This window comes from Choristoneura fumiferana, chromosome 24, assembly GCF_025370935.1.
Source record: "Choristoneura fumiferana chromosome 24, NRCan_CFum_1, whole genome shotgun sequence".
Lineage (NCBI taxonomy): Eukaryota > Metazoa > Arthropoda > Insecta > Lepidoptera > Tortricidae > Choristoneura > Choristoneura fumiferana.
The window spans coordinates 14,805,500-14,828,861 of record NC_133495.1 but is presented as its reverse complement, the minus strand read 5'-3'; the positions used below and the strand labels follow the sequence as shown (position 1 = coordinate 14,828,861).

The 23,362-nt window shown below is 39.1% G+C and overlaps 1 protein-coding gene across 1 annotated transcript; it reads left to right on the top strand.

The window, feature by feature from the left end:
• Positions 1 to 232: 232 nt before the first annotated feature.
• On the top strand, positions 233 to 20,168 carry LOC141441981 (cathepsin K-like). The gene is made up of 13 exons (XM_074106865.1): positions 233 to 340; positions 4,035 to 4,137; positions 5,691 to 5,802; positions 7,106 to 7,223; positions 7,972 to 8,095; positions 8,636 to 8,748; positions 9,843 to 9,933; positions 10,825 to 10,905; positions 12,850 to 13,076; positions 14,665 to 14,788; positions 16,290 to 16,404; positions 18,233 to 18,417; positions 19,991 to 20,168. The coding sequence occupies exons 1-13, from the start codon at positions 274 to 276 to the stop codon at positions 20,166 to 20,168; spliced, it is 1,638 nt and encodes a 545-aa protein (XP_073962966.1). The 5' UTR covers positions 233 to 273.
• The last annotated feature ends 3,194 nt before the right edge of the window (positions 20,169 to 23,362 follow it).

Sequence of the window (23,362 nt, the reverse complement as noted above, 5' to 3'; positions counted from 1 at the left end):
TGAAATGTAAAATTTGCTTGCTTTTAAAATACTTAAAAAAAGGAATTATCAGTTCGGTTTATTTGGTAAATTTGTACGGACCCCTCAGTTGTTTTGAAACAACTCGTTAAAATAACAAATTATTTTAATGACGCTTTTTAAATATGTAGTAACAAGTGCTGTGCAGTTAATTAAACTATGTGATACCGATAACGATAATCCTATAAATTAAAATATAAATATTAAAGTTCATTTGATTTGTTCATTTTGTTTAATATTGAGTAAACGATCAAAATGGAAAAAATAGTTGTGTTAAAATTTGTTATTTTATTTAGTTTCAGTTCGGCTTATATTTTAATGGGTAAAAGTATATCGATGGTGGAAGTCCTCAATTGACGTAAGGGACAAAATGCTACTTTTCAGGAGAGCGAAAAGAAGTTTTTGGTAATTTTCAAACCCTCACAGCATTGTTAATGTTTAACTTAGCAGGACGTTATAATTACGTAAAATCTTGAATTTTCTTGCTTTCAACGTGAAACTATAGACATTTTCGTAAAAAGCTTAATAAGAAAAATAGCTGTCCCTTACGCCCGTGACATACGAGTGTCATAGCCCCTTACACCCATAAACCGTTAAATAAATAATGTAGTAACCGATTTTTGGTCTTATAGGACATTTTATATATTTATTTGCTACATATTTGGACGTAAGTTCCTGTAGAAAAATTAAAAAAAATAGTGAATTAACTCAAAGAACCACTTTAATTATTTAAAATAACGCGCAAAAGCCATAATTTTGCACGTCCCCTTAAAAAATATGTAATTTGTAACATTTTCTTTAAATGGACATTATAAGTTAAAAGTTAAATAAAACTCAAATAAATTTTATAACGTTTTAAACTTTCGTGATTCTCACTCATAGTCAAATACCAGCAACGGGACTTATCACGCTAACACACACGAGTAATATTTACCTCGACGTTTCGGCAACATTGCAGTGGCCGTGGTCACGAGTGGACTGAAGTGTGGGGTGTCCAAGTCTGCCTAGCAGCGCGAGTCCTTCGAACTACCCACACTTGATCACTAATAGTACCAGCACTCGTATCACGAACAACCCGCAATTGGTGATTTTTATTTGTCACCCCATCACACCGACTCACAACACTAATCCCGACGTCGACACTTATTAATAACAGGATTCCACGAAGATGAAAGCTTATATCCATCGTCCCGGTTGACATTTTTATGCTTTTTTATTTCAACTGAAGTACCATTCTTGAGTAGAAATGACGTTCCGTGGACAGAATTTTGGGATTGTGAAGCTCAATCCAGTGGTTTGGTCCTGACTCCTACAAATTCTCGGCTATGGCTGACTTGTTTGTTTATAGCTGAGAGGGTCAAGGAAGATATTGCAGCTGTTAAAAATCGCCAAGTAAATAAGTTTTTATCCCGGAAAATAGCATAGTTCCGGGGGGTAGCGATAAACGAACTGATGATGTTGTTGATGACGATGATGATGAAATGATTTTCACTACCACCACTGGCGTACTAACTCTGCTTGCTTGCATTATTGCTTACATGCTTGCTTGCTTGCTTGCATGTTTGATTGCATGCTTGCTTGCACTATTTCTGCACATTTGGGAGTGTTCTTGCTTGATTTCTTGTTTGCATGCATGCTTGCCTTCTGGCTTCACGCTTGCTTGCATGCATGCTTGCACTATTTATGCTTCCTCTAACACACTGATTGCAGCTGTGAGGGAGTGGGACGCCAGCCCGCTTCATGAGCGCTGACTAGATACCATAGACCGGTCATCGCGGGATCGGGGTAACCCGCGATGTTCATCTAACCCAGCCGATAAAAATTGCATGTTTGTTGATTTGATTGACAAAATTACATGCTCACTTGCAAGCCTGCTTAGGTGGTTGCTTAGGTACATGCTTGCTTGCTTGCATGCTTTCTTGCACGCTTGCTTGCACTTTTTCTGCACATTTGGGGAGTATGCTTTGCTTGAGTTGTTGTTTCAATCACTACAAGTTCTTAAAAACCATCTGTTTTTGATGCCTCCTACGACCTAACATTAACAAGGTATTTAATGAACTAAAAGAAGCAAGCAAGGTATTTTACTTTAAGTGCCCCTTACACCCATAAAGTAACCTCAATTTTTAAAAAATGTCTGTTTGTTACTGTCCCTTACGACTAACAATTTACTCTAGTTTTAGCTTTTGATGTCCCTTAAGCCCATAAGAGTATTCCTTATTTTATAAGTTGCTGTTGTTTAATGCCCCTTACGACGTACCAATTACACCTTTTTTTTAAATGTCTGTTTGCTACTGCCCCTTACGACTGACAATTTACTCTAGCTCTTGCTTTTTATACCCCTTACGCCCATAAAAGTATTTATTATTTTATAAATTGCTGTTTTTTAATGTCCCTTGCGACGTTCGATTATACCATTTTTAACCCTCAACATACATAATTAATTATACAGGCCAATTATTATTATGTATGCATCATCATCTCGGCCTATATACATCCCACTGCTGGGCACAGGCTTCCTTTATTAGTATCTGTCAGGACAGCTTAAAATAAACAAAGTAGCTAAGAGAAATTTATCTCAACATCCTTGACTGAAATTCCATTACGGAAATGTTAGCTCGACGTCGGTGTCTGACACGACTGACCGAATGTGCAATGCGCAAACGCTCGGCGCGTGGAAGTAGGTAGACCGCGTTAGTATTTTCATATTAGGTACAAGAAATAGGTACAGGCGGTAAGGTTACGCCCAACAACTTCTTGCTTTTTTTATCTTATTCGTTATAAATGTTGGGGTGTAAAGGGCAATGAAACAATAATTGACCCATACGCCTTTTTATTATATTTGTTGGGTTTTTTTAACGACATGAGCCGAGTCGTAAAAGGACATATGAGACTGCCACAGCCCCTTACGACCCAAATATTAAAAAATAATACATTTACGCCATTTTTCAGCTCAAATATTTTATATCATGTCCTTAAGCTATTTTATTTAAAATAATAATGTTGATAACAGCAAAAGTAAGGGGCGTATCGTAACTTGAATACTACCAATCGACAGAGAAAAAAAACTCTAATTTTCTATGTTTAAAAGTGATTTTCGGTATTTTGTCCCTTACGCCAATTGAGACTTCCACCATCGATATATTAGTTTAATTCATCATCATCATCCCAGCCTATATACGTCCCACTGCTGGGCACAGGCCTCCTCTCAGATCAAGAGGGCTTGGGCCATAGTTCCCACGCGGGCCCAGTGCGAATTGGGAACTTCGCACGCACCATTGAATCGCTTCGCAGGTTTGTGCAGGTTTCCTCACGATTTTTTCCCTCACCGCAAAGCTCGAGGTAAATTTCAAATGTAATTCCGCACATGAATTTCGAAAAACTCAGAGGTGCGAGCCGAGGTTCGAACCCATGACCCTCTGCTTGAGAGGCGATAGGTCAAACCACTAGGCCATCACGGCTTCTAAGTTAAGTTTATTTAAAGTCTAAGTCTAAAGTTTATTTACTTGGCGAGAAAATAATTCATCCGTCTGTCCGTCTATTACAGTGCTGTACCTATATTATGAACCATGATACTGTTTGGCCAACACTTTTAAAAGTAGTGACAATATTTAATAGAAACAAATGTGATTTGATTTGTAATTGGTTAAATTTTTTATTTAATTTGACATTGTTTAGTTTAATTCAATTTGATTGGTATAATTGCATAGTTCCCACGAGAAAGCGGAGTACGGCAACATCTAGTCCATATTAATATTATAAATACGAAAGTGTGTGTGTTTGTATGTTTATTCGTCTTTCACGTTAAAACGGAGCGACGGATCGACGTGATTTTTGGCATAAAGATAGTTTATGAGCCAGAGAGTAACATAAGCTACTTTTTATCCCGGAAAAATGCACAGTTCCCGAGGGAACAGCGTGCGATAACCGAATCCCACGCGGACGAAGCCGCGGGCAAAAGCTAGTATGAAATAAATTAAGAGATTTGATATACAAGTAATTTTTTTTTTAATCATTAGATGATGACTTAACCACTGACGCTTTGGTTCTGCCTTCCGAATACTACCTCAAGGCGGAGATGATAGATCTCATTAGTAACCTGAAGGAGCCTATTGAATTATGGTATGTATTTATCATCATCATCATGTCAGCCGTAGGACGTCCACTGTTGGATATAGGCCTCCCCCATAGACCTTCAGTTGCCTCGGTTGGAAGCGGCTTGCATCCACCGTAAACCCGCGGCTTTAACCAGGTCATCCGTCTTTCTCATTGGTGGACGTCCTACGCTGCGCTTGCCGATCCGCGGTCTCCATTCGAGGAATTTTCGGCCTCAACGGCCATCTGTTCGCCGTGCTAAAGCAGTTCGATAAAGCAGTTATAGGTACTGAACATTAATTCCGCAACTGTACATCTCTTTCTCTTGTTTACTGTTATTTTCATGTGTTTTTATTTATGAGTTTTACAATACAATACAACCAGGGCCGGATTTAGAGGTATAGAGGCCCTGGGGCAACAAAGGAGTAGCCAAAACTATTTTCCAAATAATATGAACACAATTTTTTCACTCGAGTTTTCAATAAATAATTTATTGTGAAACCAAGTAGAAACCATGTAGAAACCAAATATCACAGGATCCGAAGCATGATTGCTTCCGATTATCATGCCGTACATTATCATGGTCGCGCATTATCAGGGCGTACAAAATATTGCGCGCGCTGTAATGTACGTAGTGATAATGTACGACGTGATAATCTGAATACAATCGATTCAAATAAATAGACATTTTTCGCCGCGGATCGAGCGAGCGCAGCGAGCGAGATCGATATAGTCGGAGCTGAACCGACCCGGCCGGGTTAGGTTGAAGGGCGAGGGCGTGCGAGCGAGGCAGCAGCCTTGCTCGCCGCTCTTGCCCTTCGTACGTATTTTTTTTATTTCAATCACGGAAATCGTAAGGCATGATAATCGGAAGACATAATGCTTCGGATTATCGCGTCGTACATTATTGCGCGTACATTATTGGTTCCCTGCTAGTTCGGTACGGGGTGATAATGAACGGCATGATAATTCGTGCACATAAGCACGGATTATCAGACCGTGCATTATTTAAGCGCGCATTAACAAGTCGTACATTAACTACACCCTACAAGAACTTTCAATCCTATAACTTAGTCCCGTAAACTTTATAGGATAACTTTAAAAGACTCTTACTAGAGCATGGTCTTATAAACGCATCTTATAAGACTTTTTAGTATTGATGTCCCATAAACGTATTTCATAAAACCGTTTACTCACATTAAGGTCCTATTTATTTCCATTGTAGTATACGTAATCTTATAAATGTTATAAAAATATAGCTGCAATAGGTCAATCATCTATTTAAACGCATGTAATAGAAATGTTTACTCCTATTAAGGTCTTAATTCTTCCTTCTATAAGACATGAGATCCTATAAACGTTGTAGAAATAGTCGCTGTAGGTCAAAGATTGTATAGAATTGGTGGTCTTGGTCGTGGCTTCTAAGAGATTAGTACTTAATAGCACTAAACTTGCACGTTATCAGATTGATTATAAGTACGTTTTTAAGTATTCTATAGGACTAAAAAATACATGCCCCTAGGTGTTACAGGACCATATTTTGCTACTTGGGATACCAAGTGATTCTGTGATCTGTGTAGGTACAGTGCGGAGTACAATCGTTCGCGCATCGATGTATCAGGTGGCATGGTACAGCGGTACTACTACTGGGCGGAATTCGATACCAGCGGAAACGAGGGACAAGTTTATACGGTAATGAAAGTAAAATGAAAATAGCTTATTGCATAGAAAGGTAGAAAAGTGGTGGCCGAATGGTATGACCTATGGCCTCTCAAGCAGAGGATCGTGGGTACAAACACCGGCGCGCACCTCTGAGTTTTTCGAAATTCATGTGCGGAATTACATTTGAAATTTACCACGAGCTTTACGGTGAAGGAAAATATCGCGAGGAAACCTGAAAGACCCTGCGAAGCAATTCAATGGCGTGTGTGTAGTTCCCAATCCGCGCTGGGCTCGCGTGGGAACTACGGCCCAAGCTCTCTCATTGTGCCCAGCAGTGGGACGTATATAGGCTGGGATGATGATGATGATAACAAAGCTTCCGAAAAATTTAATAATCTAATGCTCTAGGCCCTGTGTTACATGATCCGGGCATTTAATTAAATGAAATGCAGATATGCACTAATATTATAAATGCGAAAGTTTATAAGTCTGTTTGTTTGTTGCTCACGTCTAAACCGATGAACCAATTGAAATGAGATTCGGTATACAGATAGTTTGAGCCCCGTGGAAGGACATAGGATAGTTTTTATCCCGGAAAATTGTGCAGTTCCCGCGGGATAGCTATAAACGAATTCTACATGAATGGAGTCGCGGGCAACAGATAAAATTGAACTAAAAAGCATTATTTTGCTAACCTTACGATAGACCTCTATGGTAACAAAAATGCGTTAGCAGTAGCTAGTGCAGGGTTCATCTTCAGAGCAACACAATAACCGTACCTCGTGCTACCAGATGCTAGTCTAACACTTCGAAAAACTCAGAGGTGCGAGCCGGGGTTTGAACCCACGATCCTCTGCTTGAGAGGCCTTAGGTCAAACCACTCGGCCACCACGGCTCAGAAGTTTTATTGATGTTTATTTAAGTAGTTCCAAATAGATTTTTAGTAACCCCCTGCGGCATGGACCAAAAGATGCTGCATTTCCTCGCTGTATAGCAATGATGATACGTTGTGCGAGGACACTGCGCCAGCTCTTAGGTTCCCTGTTGTATCCGAAAGACGTTTAGATAATTCTTTAAAAATATTTTTTGCGCTGTGCCCCCACCGACCTAAGGTCTCAACACCGAATGGAACAAAGTTGTATTCAGGGTCGAGACCTTTGTATTTGTTTATTTTGAGTTTTTCCGCCGCCTCTGCTGCTGCACCAGCTTGAATAGCTGTTCCGCGGACGTGGAAGGAGCTAGTGTCACGTCTACGCAAGTAGCGTCCCACACCAGCACATTTTGTTTTTACATTTTGTGCGAAAAATCACAAAATGTTGTAAAAATTATTCAGATCTCCCCCAAAACGACGGAAACTGAAAAAAATGTAATGCAATGCTACAAAAAGAACATAAGCGAAGAAGAACAAAACCACGACGCCTTTCCAGTGGAGGGAGGCTATGTGTACGCAGGTAAACAATTTTATTCATAAAAAAAATCACACACCTCATCTTATAGTCAAAATACCAAAACTTTTAAGCTACCAGCGCTTTCGGAAAGACCATCATTGCCAAGAAGAATGCGCCGCAAGAAACTTGGCAGAAATACCACTAACGGGATCTATCCCACATCCTCTATTTAGCACGTTTTCGTGTGGCGCTTACGTCAATTTGGGCGTTTTCCTTTGAGTATTTATTTATCTCGATAAATATCCACAGGCTTGTTCAAGTATTTTTCCAGTGCCGACAGCCTTATGTAAAATTTCGAAAAAAAAACTCCTGTGGCCATCGGACGCTCTACTAAATTACAAGCTTTTATTTAGTTTCACCTGTCCCGTTGTCTGTCGTCTGCATGTCTGTAGTCAAATCTTGCAAGTTAAATCAGACCTGCTTCAGTAGATTGACTTGAAATATTTATTTTATTGTAAATTGCGTGACAATACAATGATCTGGCAGTGACATTCTGGTAGTCCGGCCAGGATCGTCTCCGCAGGATGGAACTCTTCAACGGTTAATGGCATCGACTTTAAATTTGGTATGTAAATGTAGTTTGGGTGACAGCGCAAGTCAAGTCGTCAAAAAGTACAGTCAACAAAAAAATCTTGTATCAAAAATGTTAATGATAACTTAACATAACCTAACCTAACCGCTTAGCTATCAGAAACACGCAATAAAGTTAAGAATCTACAGTTTTTAAAACACAATGAGTTAATGCCCTCAGGGAACCAGCAGCATGAAGGCAGGCAGGTGGATGTCTGGCAGGAGACGGATGAATACGATGACACTAGAGAAGAGAATATCATGTACACCTACAAGGGGGCCCGGGGCGTTGACGTACCAGTCCAGTAAGTAAACGGGAGGGTGCAGATAGACGCTGTGACATTATTATACAGTGGTCTCGGTGCCGAATATGATTTTGTACCTTTCGGCATCGAGACCCTTGGTCCGTGGGGCCCTGGCGCTCTGAGTCTCTTCAAAGATCTATCAAAGAGACTCAGAGATACCACAGGAGACCGAAGAGCTGGCAGTTTCCTCGCTCAACGCATCAGTCTTGCGATCCAGCGGGGAAATGCTGCCAGCATCTTTGGTACCATGCCGCAGGGTCCATTTTTAGATTTATTATAGTTTTAGTTTATTTAATTTTATTGTACCTAATATACCTTTTTTATAGTTGGACCTGTATTGTTCTGGAAATAAAATTATAGTTAAGTATATCGTGAATTCACTTAGTTTCATTGCGACCTCGGTCGTTGAGCAAAGAAACTTACAATGCGGAAGCATGTATGGCAACATTGCAAGACTACATTAGTTTTATTTGTTAACCTATTTAGTGCTTTTGTACCTACTCCAATTTTACCAACAGCTACAGGTTATTCGTATTTCAGGATTGTTAAGAAAACATTCAATACATTTAAAGGCACGATGACGTTACATGTGATATATAATTACTTCAGCTACGAGCCATTGATTTGCTACAAAGACCTGGATGCCGATGAAGGTACGCTACTTCATTATTTGTATCTTGACATTAAAATTTTACATTCATTATTTTTACTCATTTTGTTAATTTGATTAAATTGTATTTTACGTGTCCTTCAACAGAGCATGTGAAACCTAATAATATTTAAGACTTTTGTACACCAGGATTTTGTACACCATGTTATTATGTAAAATGAAGTATTTAATTGATTGATTAATTTATTTTTACTGTTCTGAGCCAAATGTGGTGGTTACGTGACCACACGAAATAGTCAATAGCTATTTTACAATAGTTTATTTTTGTGACACTGACTTACGCATCCATAATCACTACCATCATCATCTCAGCCGTAGGACGTCCACTGTTGGGCATAGACCTCCCTGATAGACCTCCAGTTGCCTCGGTTGGAAGCGCCTTGCATCCACCGTGAACCCGCGAAGCGCGCGCCAGACCAGACCAGATTTTATCGTGGTCTTTATGATGTAGAATTATAGAAATATAAGTACATCGAACTGGAGAATTGTATTACTTACATGTATTTGTAATTTCCAATCCACACTGGGCCCCCTAACATCTAAGCCCATTTTAAGAGGTCTTGCCCAGCAGTGGGACATGATTTGATTGAGTTATAGTCATGACGACCGGGTGGCCAAGTGGTTAGAGAACATGACTACGAAGCTTGAGGTCCGGTTCGATAGTAGGTACGAATGTTGCCAAAATAACACAATCGGGACTTACTTATCACGCTAAAACACACTAGTAATGACCACGGCCACTGTAATGTGGTTGAAACGTCGAGGTAAATATTAGGTACTCGTGTTTTAGCGTGATAAAGTCCCTTTTGTGGTATTTTGACTATAAGTGAAAATCGCGAAAGCTTAAAACGTTATAGTATGAAAGTTTGTTGTGGGTCTCGGATGTTTAATATGTATTAAAATTTAAGTAAGTAAGGTATAGGTATTTATGTTTATCCGTTGCCTAGTATCCATAGTACAAGCTTGCTTAGTTTGGGACTAGGTCAATTGGTGTCAAGTGTCCCATGATATATTAATATTTTTTGGTCCTTTTTAAAGCGGGCTTTTTGGGCTGGTTCAAGCACGTTTCTTTTACAGATCTTTGCGATGTTGCTAATGAAGATTTACATGGAACCTTGCAAGTACTACACCCTGCGATTCGGGGCGACGTTGATATTGCCTTCGAAAGGTACCTAAATAATTTGAATTTTTAAGTTTTAATTTCAATTATATAGACACTACTAAGGCAGTTGTCTCACCGCCGGCGAGGAAAAGATTGGCTATCGACTATTTTCTCGCTCAAGAAACGAACAAAAGATATAAGTTCCTGTGTGAGTAAAAGGGACATATGTATATTAATCGTTGATCGCTGGCGGTTCACACTGCCGGCGAGAACTCGCTCTTACATCTTTTGTCGCAGCGACAAGAGCTATAAAACTCGCTGAGCTATAAAACTAGCTCAGCAATACCCGGCTCGAGCGAGTGGAGCGAGTAATCGCCCGTCGTGCTCGAACACTCGCTTTTCACTGCTCGCCCACTCGTTTCTAGTTACTCGCTCTGCTCGCTTCTCGCTCATCGTCGGCGGTAGGACAAGTGCCTTAATCTATGTATACAAAGTATGTGTTATCTCTCTCCTACTATACTAATGTTTATTTTATTATTACGAGTATTGCTTCTTTAGGATTTTGGGATTACATAAAATTAAGCTAAAAACCGACTGCCTACTAAAAACTTTAAATCGGCAGTCGGGTCCCTTGATGCTTAATTTTTTTGAAATCACTTGTAGATTCAACTATACTTTTACGTTCGAACAAACGTCCATTTTAAGGTCACAAGGTTAAGATATACTATCACAATCGGAAACCCTAGTTGAAAAACATTTATTTATAACAATAATGCATAAACAAGTTTAAAATACAAACATAAACATACGTAGATGCTGTTATAAAAAGGTCGACTCAGCATGTCGGTGGTTGAAAACCAGCAATTGTCTATTTCAGCATATTACAGACCCTGACAAAACACTAATTAAATTATGCAGAATTAATTACGCCTAACACCCTCTGTAATTTTGTTGCAGCTTTAAGAAGCGTCACAATAGAAAATACCGAAGTCAAGCAGAGCATGAAAAGAGGAAAAAAATATTCCAAAAGAACTGGCAGTATGTTATTTTGCCTATAAATGTTATTTTCATTGAATTAGAGTTAACGGATACGGACCCGTATCTCGTGGTTATACGGATTCATCATCCATCATCTTTTCTTCCGTCTTTCCAACCGGTTTTGAATGTAGGAGTTATGTATGACTTAAGAACCACTTTGTTTCCCATTATTTAATTTGTCATAATTTGACTTGCCATATCAACGTTTACCTTAAAATATATAGAATTTTGCTGTTTGCTTATTTTTTAATGCTACTCGTATATTATAGAATGCAGTAGGTATGTTAGGTTAGGTTAGTTTAATATAAATTCTGAAGACAATATTAGATATATCAGAATTAAATTACTTTATGACAAATGGAAATTAAAGAAAACTATACATTATGACATTTAAAATTCGGCCAAATAATATCCCAGGACTTATATAGTTGCGATACATGACAAAACCGTGGTAGCCTAGGATTTGACCCTTTCAAGCAGAAATTCGTGTGTTCAAACCCTGGCCTGAACCTCTAAGTTTTTCGAAATTCATGTGCGAAATATATATGAAATTTACCACGAGCTTTACGGTGAAGGAAAACATCGTGAGGAAACCTGCACACACCTGTGAAGTAATTCAATGGTATGTGTGAAGTTCCCAATCCGCACTGGGCCCACGTGGGAACTACGGCACAAGCCCTCTCATTCTAAAAGGAGGTCTGTGCCCAGAAGTGGGACGTAAATAGGCTGGGATGATGATGATGATGATGATGATGATGACATGGCCTACGAATAAAAATAAAAAAAAAAAAAAAAAAAAAAAGTCAGGAAGCGTATCTCAGAACAAATTCCACCAAAGAAAGAAAGAAAATGACTTATGATTCAAATACGAATCAATTACAAGGTTGCAAATAGACGTGCTTGTTGATTGGTTAAAATTCAGAAACAAAGCAGGGATTGGTTGGCTCGCGTGATGCAAGTCAGATGCATAAATTACTTACATGTAACGTTTCAATGACGTGTCATATATATTGATAATGACATCGAAAATACAGAAAAAGAGACCAGCGCTGGGAATCGAAACCAGGTCCTCAGCAATCCGTGCTGCGTGCTATAACCCCTACACCATCGCTGGACAGGAATCTAGACACGAATTTTTCCTATGCATACATATCTCAGGTTGCTTATTTCTTTTCTACTACCCGAGCGATGGGACAGCCCTATGTTAAGCCGGTGGGGGCGCTTGCATGCGCACCTCTAGTTTTATTTTAGTTTAGTTTTAGTTTTAAGTTTCTACTGATACTGTTTTCTTTATTTTATTGTATTTTAATTTTGTAATTTGTATGGACCTGGTTTGAAATAAATTATTATTATTATTATTAGAGCTGTTCACAATCAAAAATGCAAAATTTGACGTGAGCTAACTAAACTTGCAAAATAAATGTCAGTCAAAATTGAATGACGCGCATGCGCACCTTAGCGCAGGACACACTTAGGACACATTCCATTTTTATAACGGGACAATTCACACCAATTAACCTAGTCCCAAATAAGCTTAGCAAAGCTTGTGTTATGGGTACTAAGCAACGGATAAATATAATATAGATAGATACATACTTAAATACATATTAAACACCCAAGACCCGAGAACAAACATTCGTATTTTTCATACAAATATCTGCCCCGACACGGGAATCGAACCCGGGACATCAAGCTTCGTAGTCAGGTTCTCTAACCACTAGGCCATCTGGTCGTCTAAAAAATATATGCAAGCGATCAAGATTTTCGGGTTTTTTGTGGGTGGTCCAGTTGGATAATTGACTCGTATAGCCATGATATGCAGGTTCTAAGTTCTAAGCCCGTCCAGCGCCTGTCGTTTAAAAAAAACATATTGTTAAGCAAGACGCACTGCTAGTAAAAACAAATAGTATCTAAATGTTCACTCCACGGTTGTGCTTCTTACAGATTAGTTGTAGATCACAACAGCAAGAACTTAGGCTACAAACTAGCCATGAACCATCTCTCCGACCTGTCCACCGAGGAGCTGCGTCTAAGGCACGGCGCCCGCGCATCGCCCCACCCCGCGGGCTCGATCCCCTTCCCCCACTCTGAGGCGGAGGTCAACCAGATCGTCACCCATCTACCAAAGGAGTACGACATGAGAATGGAAGGGTTCATCACCCCTATTAAAAGTAAGAAAATGTGTTTTTTTTTTCATTTTTATTATATAAAATTCAAATAAAGTCATTTATTCAGTAAATAGGCCGCAATGGGCACTTTTACACGTCATTTTTTAAACTATCAGCGCTTTCAGGAATACCATCATTGCCAAGAAGAATGCGCCGCAAGAAAGTTGGCAGAAAGTATTTTTTTCAAAATAAAATAATTACAAATAAAATGCTTAAAAACTACAGTGTAAAATTAAAGAAAAAATTAATAGAGAAAAAGAATAATAATAATACAGGGATGCATGGGGTCCCTCAGTTACAAACTAAACACTATATCTACGTTCAGTGGAAGTGTAGAATGCTTCCACCGGCATAAAAAAAATCTGATATATACATTTCACATAATAAATATACAAAACCTCAGATACACCCCAAACCAGTCTTGTCATTTCATAGTTCGATATCTCAAAAACAGCTGAACCGATTTTGATAAAACATGTCTAAGAACAATCGCTAGAAAACTTGCTATCATATAAAAAATCCGCATCCAAATCGGTCCACCCGTTTAGGAGCTACGGTGCCACAGACAAATAGACACACACAGACACACATAGCGGTCAAACTTATACACCCCTCTTTTTGCGTCGGGGGTTTAAAAAAGCATGTTTTGTTAAGTCAGAAATGGGCTAGTCCGACAAAATTCGAAATAGTCGTCAGCACAGAATAAATAATAGTACAAGTACAGAAGACTCACTTAATAATTCATAATACCTAATGTTTAATTGTCACAGAGGGTGTACAAGGTACATAACTTTTTATTAGCCCACGCATAATGATTTATGGTGGCTTCGAGGTCGTCGACTCTAGCGCAAGCCAAACAGAACATTAAAGCTGTGTTAGGCTCCAAATAATCTCCAACAACGTTTTAAGTTCCTGTCTTCCATTCGGTCTTCTCAACATTTACTTCTAACTGTTCCAAATTCTTCCTAAGTATAAGTTCTATCATAACTCCTTCGCTATCACCTCAATCCTTCTATGGAATTCTCTTCCCCTAGATGTGAGGAAAGCTAAATCTCTTCCTATTTTCAAAAAACCTCGTCAGTCACGGCTCACTTCTTGACACTGCCTTCTCAACTCTGTCCTCAGTCTTTCTGTGTTTATTTATTTTATTTCCTAATTTCTTATCCTTTTCTCCCATTACGGCCTTTTTGACAATTGATATTGCTATTTTATGTTAGTAGTATTTGTATTGTATAAGTATATTGTATTTATATAATCATATCATTTGTATTTATTTTAATATTATTGATTTTTTGTTTGTTCTTGTTTTCTGTTTCTGTTTCCGCCACCTATTTTTTTGCACCTACGCTGTGCAAGAAATGTGTTTTTCACGAACCATAGAAAGCTCAGCTGTTTCCACCAGAGATATGCTGTGCGGGGATACTCGCAGGTAATTAAAGCGTTTATATGGTTTATAAAAGACATATTCCTCGCAATACACACACACAATACGCACATCTCTGGTAGAAACAGAGCCTAAGGCTGTAATAGCGGAGCAGCGATACAAGTTCTCTTTCTTCTCTTCCTTGGTGAGACTATGTTGGTTCTGCAGATCAGGGCAGCTGCGGCTCTTGTTGGAGCTTCGCCACGGTGGCGGCGGTGGAGGGTGCCCTGGCTCGTCTGGACGGCAGGCTGCGTGACCTCAGCGAGCAGACTCTGATCGATTGCTCTTGGGGGTAAGACAAATAGGGGTAACGTAGTAAATCACTATACATCCCAGCCTATACACGTCCCACTGCTGGGCACAGGCAACAGAACAAGAGGGCTTGGGCCATAGTTCCCACGCGGGCCCAGTGCGGATTGGGAACTTCGCACGCACCATTGAATCGCTTCGCAGGTTTGTGCAGGTTTCCTCACGATGTTTTCCTTCACCGCAAAGCTCGTGGTAAATTTCAAATGTAATTCCGCACATGAATTTCGAAAAACTCAGAGGTGCGAGCCGGGGTTCGAACCCACGACCCTCTCCTTGAGAGGCGATAGGTCAAACCACAAGGCCACCATGGCTTCCCATAAATCACTATAGTTTTCATTAAATTATAATTTGGCTTCAAGGTCTTATTACTAAGCCATAACTCCAATCGTTCGCACCACTTGTTTCTGTCACACGGTGTAAGATGAGGGTAGAAAGAGATAGTGATTGCGATTGCGAACGTCAACATTAACGATCCGCATACGGCCACTGCTTATACTACTATCTAGTTTCAAATGCTTTCTGATTTTTTTATTGGTACGTATTGTTATTTTGGCCAATCAACTTTTTTACCCACACTAAGTCCAAGACATTTTTCAAACAATTGCAGATTTTTGTAAGTAAACATGTTTTTTTCTGTAATTTAATAGATAATAGATGAATACATGCTATGCTACGTAAGTTCAACCTATTAAACTGTGAAATATCTTGTTGAGAGTACGATTTTTTGGTAACGCCAGAGACAATTTTGGTAACGCAGGAGACGCCCAAAGTGTCGGTAAAATAGTTGATTGGCCCAATTACCTATGGGTAGGGTGGATGCTCCGGTTCCAAACCAGTTAAGGAGAAATTTTGACTGAGTGTTGTTACGTAGAATAGTATCAACGTTTATAACTACTTAATTTTTTATGTGTTACATTATGTAATTATGATTGGTTTTTTGGAGTCTTTTTGTATTTTCATTTTTCAACTACAAATTTGTTACTTTTACGGGTATCCGCTAGTGCTAGTGCTGCTGCTTAAGTAGCAAAGTAGAAATAAGCAACTCGAGATATATATGCACAGGAAAAATTCGTGTCTAGATTCCTGTCCAGCAGTGGTGTAGGCCTCTTTTCTGGTTTTTCTGCGCTTCCATGTCTGTTTGTATTTTCGTTACATTATGTCGTTCATTGTGGCGTTCTAAGGGGGAGGCCTTTGTCCAGCAGTGGACGTCTTCCGGCTGATGATGATGATGATGATGATGATGATGTAATTAAAAGTAACACACATTAAAATAAATTAGTGAAAGTACATTTTAAATAATAACTAAGTATCCTAAAAATAACTCAGTAAAAAAAATACTCGATATTATGTTGTTTTTTTTTAAATATGGCTGTCCGTATTATCTAATAGGTTTTGCTGTTGCTAGAAAACGTAATGGTGGATGAACGATGACCCATAAACACTGGAAAATATGATTTACTAATGCCTTCAATGTGTGATGTCAGTGACGCAGTTGTCAGCAATCAGGGCTGCGAGGGGGGCTTTCCTAGCAGGTCGCTTCGCTACGTCATGAAGCACGGCTTGCCCTTGGAGGAAGGCTACGGCGGCTACAAGGCTCAAGTACGTTTAAGATTTTATTAAAAAAGAAAACATTTTTAATGTAAACTTTAGTAAGTTTTTTGTAGACTACGCTTGCATTGTTATCTTGCCTACATGTGCGTACCAAATTACAAGTTAGTCTGTTTCCTGCGCTTTCTAAGGGGGTGTAATTATAAATTAAAACCAGCCAAGTACCATCTATACAATATTCATTAGTAAAGGGCGGAGGATGGATGCATGGTGACGAAAGATTTTTTTTATTTTTTTTATTTGACTGGATGGAAAACGAGCAAATGGGTCTCCTGATGGTAAAAGATCACCACCGCCCATAAACATCTGCAACACCAGGGGTATTGCAGACGCGTTGCCAACCTAGAGGCCTAAGATGGGATGCCTCACGTGCCAGTAATTTCACCGGCTGTCTTACTCTCCACGCCGAAACACAACAGTGCAAGCACTGCTGCTTCACGGCAGGATTAGCGAGCAAGATGGTGGTAGCAATCCGGGCGGGCATAAGATGGATAAGACTTATTAAACTTCGATTAATATTTTAGTGTAAAAATTTATAGAAATTTGAGTGACGGTGATAATCTTCCTAATAATGCTGAAGTATCACTTTACAAGTACCACATACATCTGTAGATGTAAGTAGGTAATTTTCCCCTACATAAGTGGATAGTGAACTATAAAAGGAATGCACTGAAAATATGTAACAAGATAGAAAAAAATACGTCTATTTACTACGACAATATAATTATCCAACTCTTTTTAGGGTTCCGGAGCCAAAATGACATACTTATAGTTTCGCCATGTCTGTCTGTCTGTCTGTCCGTCCGCGGCTTTGCTCAAGGACTATCAATGCTAGAAAGCTGTAATTTTGCACGAACATATATATTAACTATGCCGACAAAATGGTACAATGTAAAATTCAAAAACAATTTTTTTTAGAGTACCTCGCTTAGACGTAAAGTGGGGGTGATTTTTTTTCTCATCCAACCTTGTAGTGTGGAATATCGTTGGATAGGTCTTTAAAAACCATTAGGGGGTTGCTAAGACGATTTTTCGATTCAGTTATCTTGTGGGGTGAGTCCAATAGAGAGATCTCTCTCAGGCAGGTGTTATGCCTGGGGACCGAAGTCCACATTGGTGACCCCACAATGGACACAAACGCAGCCTTCGAAGACATCCAAGACGAAGACGTAGTCTCACAGGCAGGCCAGACAACCACACCGTGCACCACTAGCATGTACCTACATATGCCTGGTGTCTACAGTGTGACAACCCAACTCAACGCACTCACCGCAGCTCACGCCACCGCTCAACACGGCTCACCCACAGCTACGCAGCTCAACGCAACTCAACTCAACGCTCGCCAACAAGGCTCCGAGCAACACACTCAAGAACTGGCACCTGCAAGGCCCACATGACGCAACAGACTGCACGCACTCCCACCGACCTTCGGTCTAAAAAGGGGGGCTGATGTAGCGACTCCTAGCGCCATCTAGTGAAAACAATAGAAATCCGACCATGTCTACATCGCGCTATCGAGTTTTCAACCGTCGCATATATACAAGTTCCGTCGCTCTTCCTTCGGACTTCGTCCCCAGGCAAACAACCTGCCTGGAGAGAGATCTCTCTATTGGAGCTTCACCCCACAATCTGTTTGCAAAATATTCAACTTTAAAATGCAAATTTTCGTTAAATCGGGCGTTCCCCCCCTTTAAAATCTAAATGCTGCGGCTCTTGGTCTTTACGTGTAGACCAGAAGCATGTACGAGTATGGAACACTTCATTGAATGAAAATATATTTTTTACATTATTTCACATTATTCCATTGTTTACTTTACAGAATGGATATTGCCACACAGAGAACGCAACAGAAGTGTTCAAAATCAGAGGCTTCGCGTTGGCGACGCCTATGAGCGTCAACGCGATGAAGGTGGCCCTTTACAAATACGGTCCTGTGACGGTCCTGTTACAGGCCAATGACGCATTCAGTTTCTACTCCAGCGGAATTTTCTATGATCCAACATGGTAAATATGAATAGTAATTGATACAAAAACTCTACCAGCCAATAAGTGTATGTTCGCCGTTGTATCTTTTGTTTTTGTTGTTTTCTTTTTGTATTATTTTTGTGTTTTATGCACAATAAAGTATTTACATACATACATACATACATAAGTGGGAAGTCGTAGCAGCGTGTTTATTTTATTTATTCGACTGGATGGCAAAACGAGCAGTGCGTCTCCTGATGGTAAGAGATCACCACCGCCCATAGACACCTGTAACACCAGGGTGATTGCAAATGCGTTGCAACCTAGAGGCCTATAAGATGGGATACCTCAAGTGCCAGTATTTCACCGGCTGTCTTGCTCTCCACGCCGAAACACAACAGTGCAAGCACTGCTGAATCACGGCAGGATTAGCGAGCAAGATGGTGGTAGCAATCCGGGCGGCCACCTCACCTGCAGAACTGTGATTAGACGAGAATTAACTATGAACGAAAGTCGATCGAACTAGCTATACATATGCATTCTCGATAAGTTTCCCTTCAGTAGTGTTGCTGATTGTTTTGCTTAGGGATGTGAAAAAATAATCGATTATGGAAATTATCGATTCAAATAGATTATTTAAAGTAAAAATCGATTATAATGAAAAAATTATAATCAAAAATCAATCTTAGTTGATTTTTCATCTGCCACCCCCGGCATAAGTACGTATGTATGTATGTATGTATGTATGTAAACTCTTTATTGTACAAAATAAGTAAAAACCGTGAAGCCGTGGTTGGCCTAGTGTTTGACCTATCCCTCTCAAGCAGAGGTCGTGGGTTCAACCGGCTCGCACCTCTGAGTTTTTCGAAATTCATGTGCGGGTTACATTTGAAATTTACCACGAGCTTTTCGTTGAAGGAAAAATCGTGAGGAAACCTGCACAAACCTGTGAGCCAATTCAGTGGTGTGTGTAAGTTCCCAATCCGCACTGGCCCGCGTGGGAACTATGGCCCAAGCCCTCTTGTTCTCTGAGAGGAGCCTGTGCCCAGCAGTGGGACGTATATAGGCTGGGATGATGAAGTAAACAAACACAATTGACAAACAATGACATATATGTAAAAAAGGCGATCTTAGGCTTATATAACCACGGAGCACAAACTGTCAAAAATACAATCTCCATGGAGATATTACATTTCTGTGCTTCTACGATGGCAGCCCTTCTGTGCTTTTGAAACAGTTTACTTCATTAATTTAGCTAATCAAACATTCACTATTGCGTTTATTGTGAATATTAATCAAAAAATTAGGAAAAAATCTATAAATATAACAAAATTGATTATTTTTTTAATGAAAAATCGATTATTCATTAATCGATTTTGCATGCTAAAAAATAATCGATTAATTAAAAAATCGATTTCTTATGTAGAATGTCACATCCCTAGTTTTGCTAAACAAAACTACTAATGAGCCTTTATAGTTTGAGGCGACATTCCGTAACTGCGACACAAAAGGTATATACCGCGGCGGGTTGCAAAGTTAAATCTTATATTTTGTTGAGCTTACGTACTGTTGATAAATACAAAAATTTGTTTTAAATGCTTACCTTTTTTAGTGATGATTCCGGTATAAACCACGCCGTGACCATAGTGGGCTACGGGACCCGCGACGGGGACGACTACTGGATCGTGAAGAACTCCTACGGCGAGCAGTGGGGAGGAGGGTTCATGCTGTACTCTACTAACGACGACAAATGTCGCATTCTCAGCGAGCCCTACTACCCTGTAGTTTAATTTAGTTAATAAATTCCACGTGCAAATTTGTCTTGACTTATTGGTATAATAAGGAATATGCTTGGAACACAATTTTAATAGTAGATTGTTCAAAAACTACCAGTAGCAGTTTGCAGGTGGTAGACCTTGTGCAAGTCCGCCCGGATTGCTACCACCATCTTGCTCGCTATCCGCCGTGAGTAGCGTGCTTGCACTGTTGTGTTTCGCGTGGAGAGTAAGAGCCGTGAATAACTGGCACTTGAGGTATTCCTTCTTTGGCCTCTAGTTGGCAACGCATCTGCAATACCCAGTGTTGCAGTTGTCTATGGCGGTGGTGATCCTACCATCAAGACCCACTTGTTCGTTTGCCATCCAGTCGAATAAAAAAAAAAAAAAAAAACAAAACAGGTATTATGGTTGTTTAGTCTCACTCTACTTTTCACTCTGAATGCGATGAAAAAAACAAAGGTTTGTTCAAAATTACAATATTACTTTTTAAAACGTACGCCTTACTAATGGACATGCATCTTTCAAAATCAAGTAGCTAAAAAAGTTGGTTGCGAGTCTTATTCTTTTCTTTTATTGTTTATGAAACGCTTTAAATGATTGCATATTTAGCCAACAGTTTTCAAAATTGAAAACTATTTTAAACTAATTTGGACTATGCAAAATAAAATGAATTCATCCTTAATATAATTGAATAGATTCATATTCGTACTCATTAATTTGTGTTTCACGAAATTAAATCGTGTTTTTTATTATTTGCACAGTTGTCAATCTGAGGTTATTTCCACGCCCAAAAATCCTCCATTCACAAACACCGTGTTGCCTGCTTAGGGTTTTCTAAAGTAAATTAAAAAAAAAACGAATCCCTAGAGAATAAAAAGGATCTTTAGTCCCGATATGCAGAGACCAAAGTAACATTTTATGAGCATGAGAAGTGAAAAAGCTTTATTTAACTTTCATGTTTGTATAATGTGTGTGTTTTTTTATTCGACTGGATGGTGACACGAGCAAGTGGGTCTCCTGATGGTAAGAGATCACCGCCGCCCATAAACATCTGCAACACCAGGGGTATCTATGTATGTGCGGATCAAATGTTGCAAGTTAAATTTGACTCACTTCTAGTAGTCTGATTGTCTTAAAATTTGCTACTTACGTAAATTGGAAGGCAATACAATATCTGGTAGTGACATCCTGGTAGTCAGCTAGAATCGTCTCCGCAGGACGGAACTCTTCAATGGTTAATGAATAGACTTGAAATTTGGTATGCAAATGTAGTTTGCAAAAATAATTGTTTGTTTAACAAAAAGTACAGCCACCAAAAAAAAATTGTAATAAAAGTCATTTTTTTACCAGACTTTTTTCTCTTAATATAGAACAGAAAAATAAGTAGTTTCCAATCCGCATTGGGCCCGCGTGGGAACTATGACCCAAGCCCTCTCATTGTGAGAGGAGGCCTATGCCCAGCAGTGGGACGTATATAGGCTGAGATGATGATGATGACGAGAACAGAAATATAGAACGAATGAAAAATCATCAATGTAGATCTGTTGAAAAATGAACAAGAAATAATATAAGCGAATGAAGTTTGCATTTTATCTTTTTCTAGTAAATTCCATCCTTTTAATTTCTATCCCAAGACGGTGTAGTGTGCACGCACACACACTCCATTCCTACATCTTATTATAAATGTAGGTATAGGTAGTGCCACGAGAGTTGAACTGAATGATTACACACATAGTTACAAAAAGAACTGATTTCACAATAAAATAGGAGAATGAATGAGTAAATGTAAAAATCTGTTATTACACGACATGTTGTAGCTGTGTGTGTAATCATTCACTTCAACTTTCGTGGCACTATCTATACTCTTGGGGCCTACGCTAGCTGACGTGGTTTGTACGGAGTGGGTGGGCGCCTATAGAATAACGCCTTACCAACTAAAAGTTGGAAAACCACGACTTTGTCACTTCAAAGTTCAATATCTCAAAAACGGCAGAACCGATTTGATGAAACATATCTAAGTACCATCTTTAGAAAACCAGATTTCAAATAAAAAACCTGCATTCAAATCAGTCCACCCATTTAAGAGCTACGGTGCCACAGACAGACAGACACACATAGCGGTCAAACTTATAACACCCCTTTTTGCGTCGGGGATTAATAATAGTAGGTACACAAGAGGTCAAACAGTATGGAAGTACCTACTCAGCAGGGAGTGATCAATCTGGTGAGTGGCCGAATGGGGATCCTCCCGTTTTGCCAAAATTATTTTGTCAAAATTTCATTACCCAAACAAATTTGAGCAACTTTTTTTTATACCAATGCAATATTTGGAATAATTTTAGTACGCACAGTTTTCTTTGGTCAAACTTTCACTGCAGAATATTACCACGGAAAATTACATGGGTTTGCGTTACAAATGAAAAATTGTTTGGAAAGAGATAATATGTTTTTTTTAAAGGGTAACCCGCCTAAATGTCATCCAGATGCTTTATTATGTAACGCTCTTGGAATCACAACTGTTTTCGCCGTTTCTTTCTGTCTTACGGTATAATACGAAGGTAGAAAGAGAATGAAAATGTGACCACGAACATCAGCGCGTGACAATACGATCTCTGATTTAATTTATACCTCTTATCGTCGTACTCTACCAATATCACAGAATAAAGCCGAAAAAAAACCGGGCTATTATAGCTGGCTAGTATTGACAGTGTCTATAGTTCGTTTTTTTTGCATTAGAAAAAGAGTAAACAACCTTGACGAGTCTTTTTATTGAAAAATGTAAAAAACCAGTAACTATTACTTATAATACCTACCAAAGGCATGTCAATATCTTTGCTAATTGTTGCATATTTGCTACGACTTATTTATTTTTTGTTTTTTGTTTTTTTGTTTCGATGACAAGTGAGTGCATAATAATAATAGTTGTAAAAATTATTATATATCTACGTACCTAATACATTTATTTTATGTTTTTAAAGTCACACGATAAATTAGTTTTATAGTTTACATCGTTTGCCATCAGTCAAATTAAAAAAAAACCGAAGTGTAAGCTAAGTTGACAGAACGACAAACTAACGGAATGACGAAACTGTAAGGGTTCTTCATAGGACCATGGATCCTAAAAATGCACTCCTGCCTATTAAGGACATCAATAAAACAACCCAGTGTCTGCACGTGGATTTTATTTAAGTATAATATATAATAAA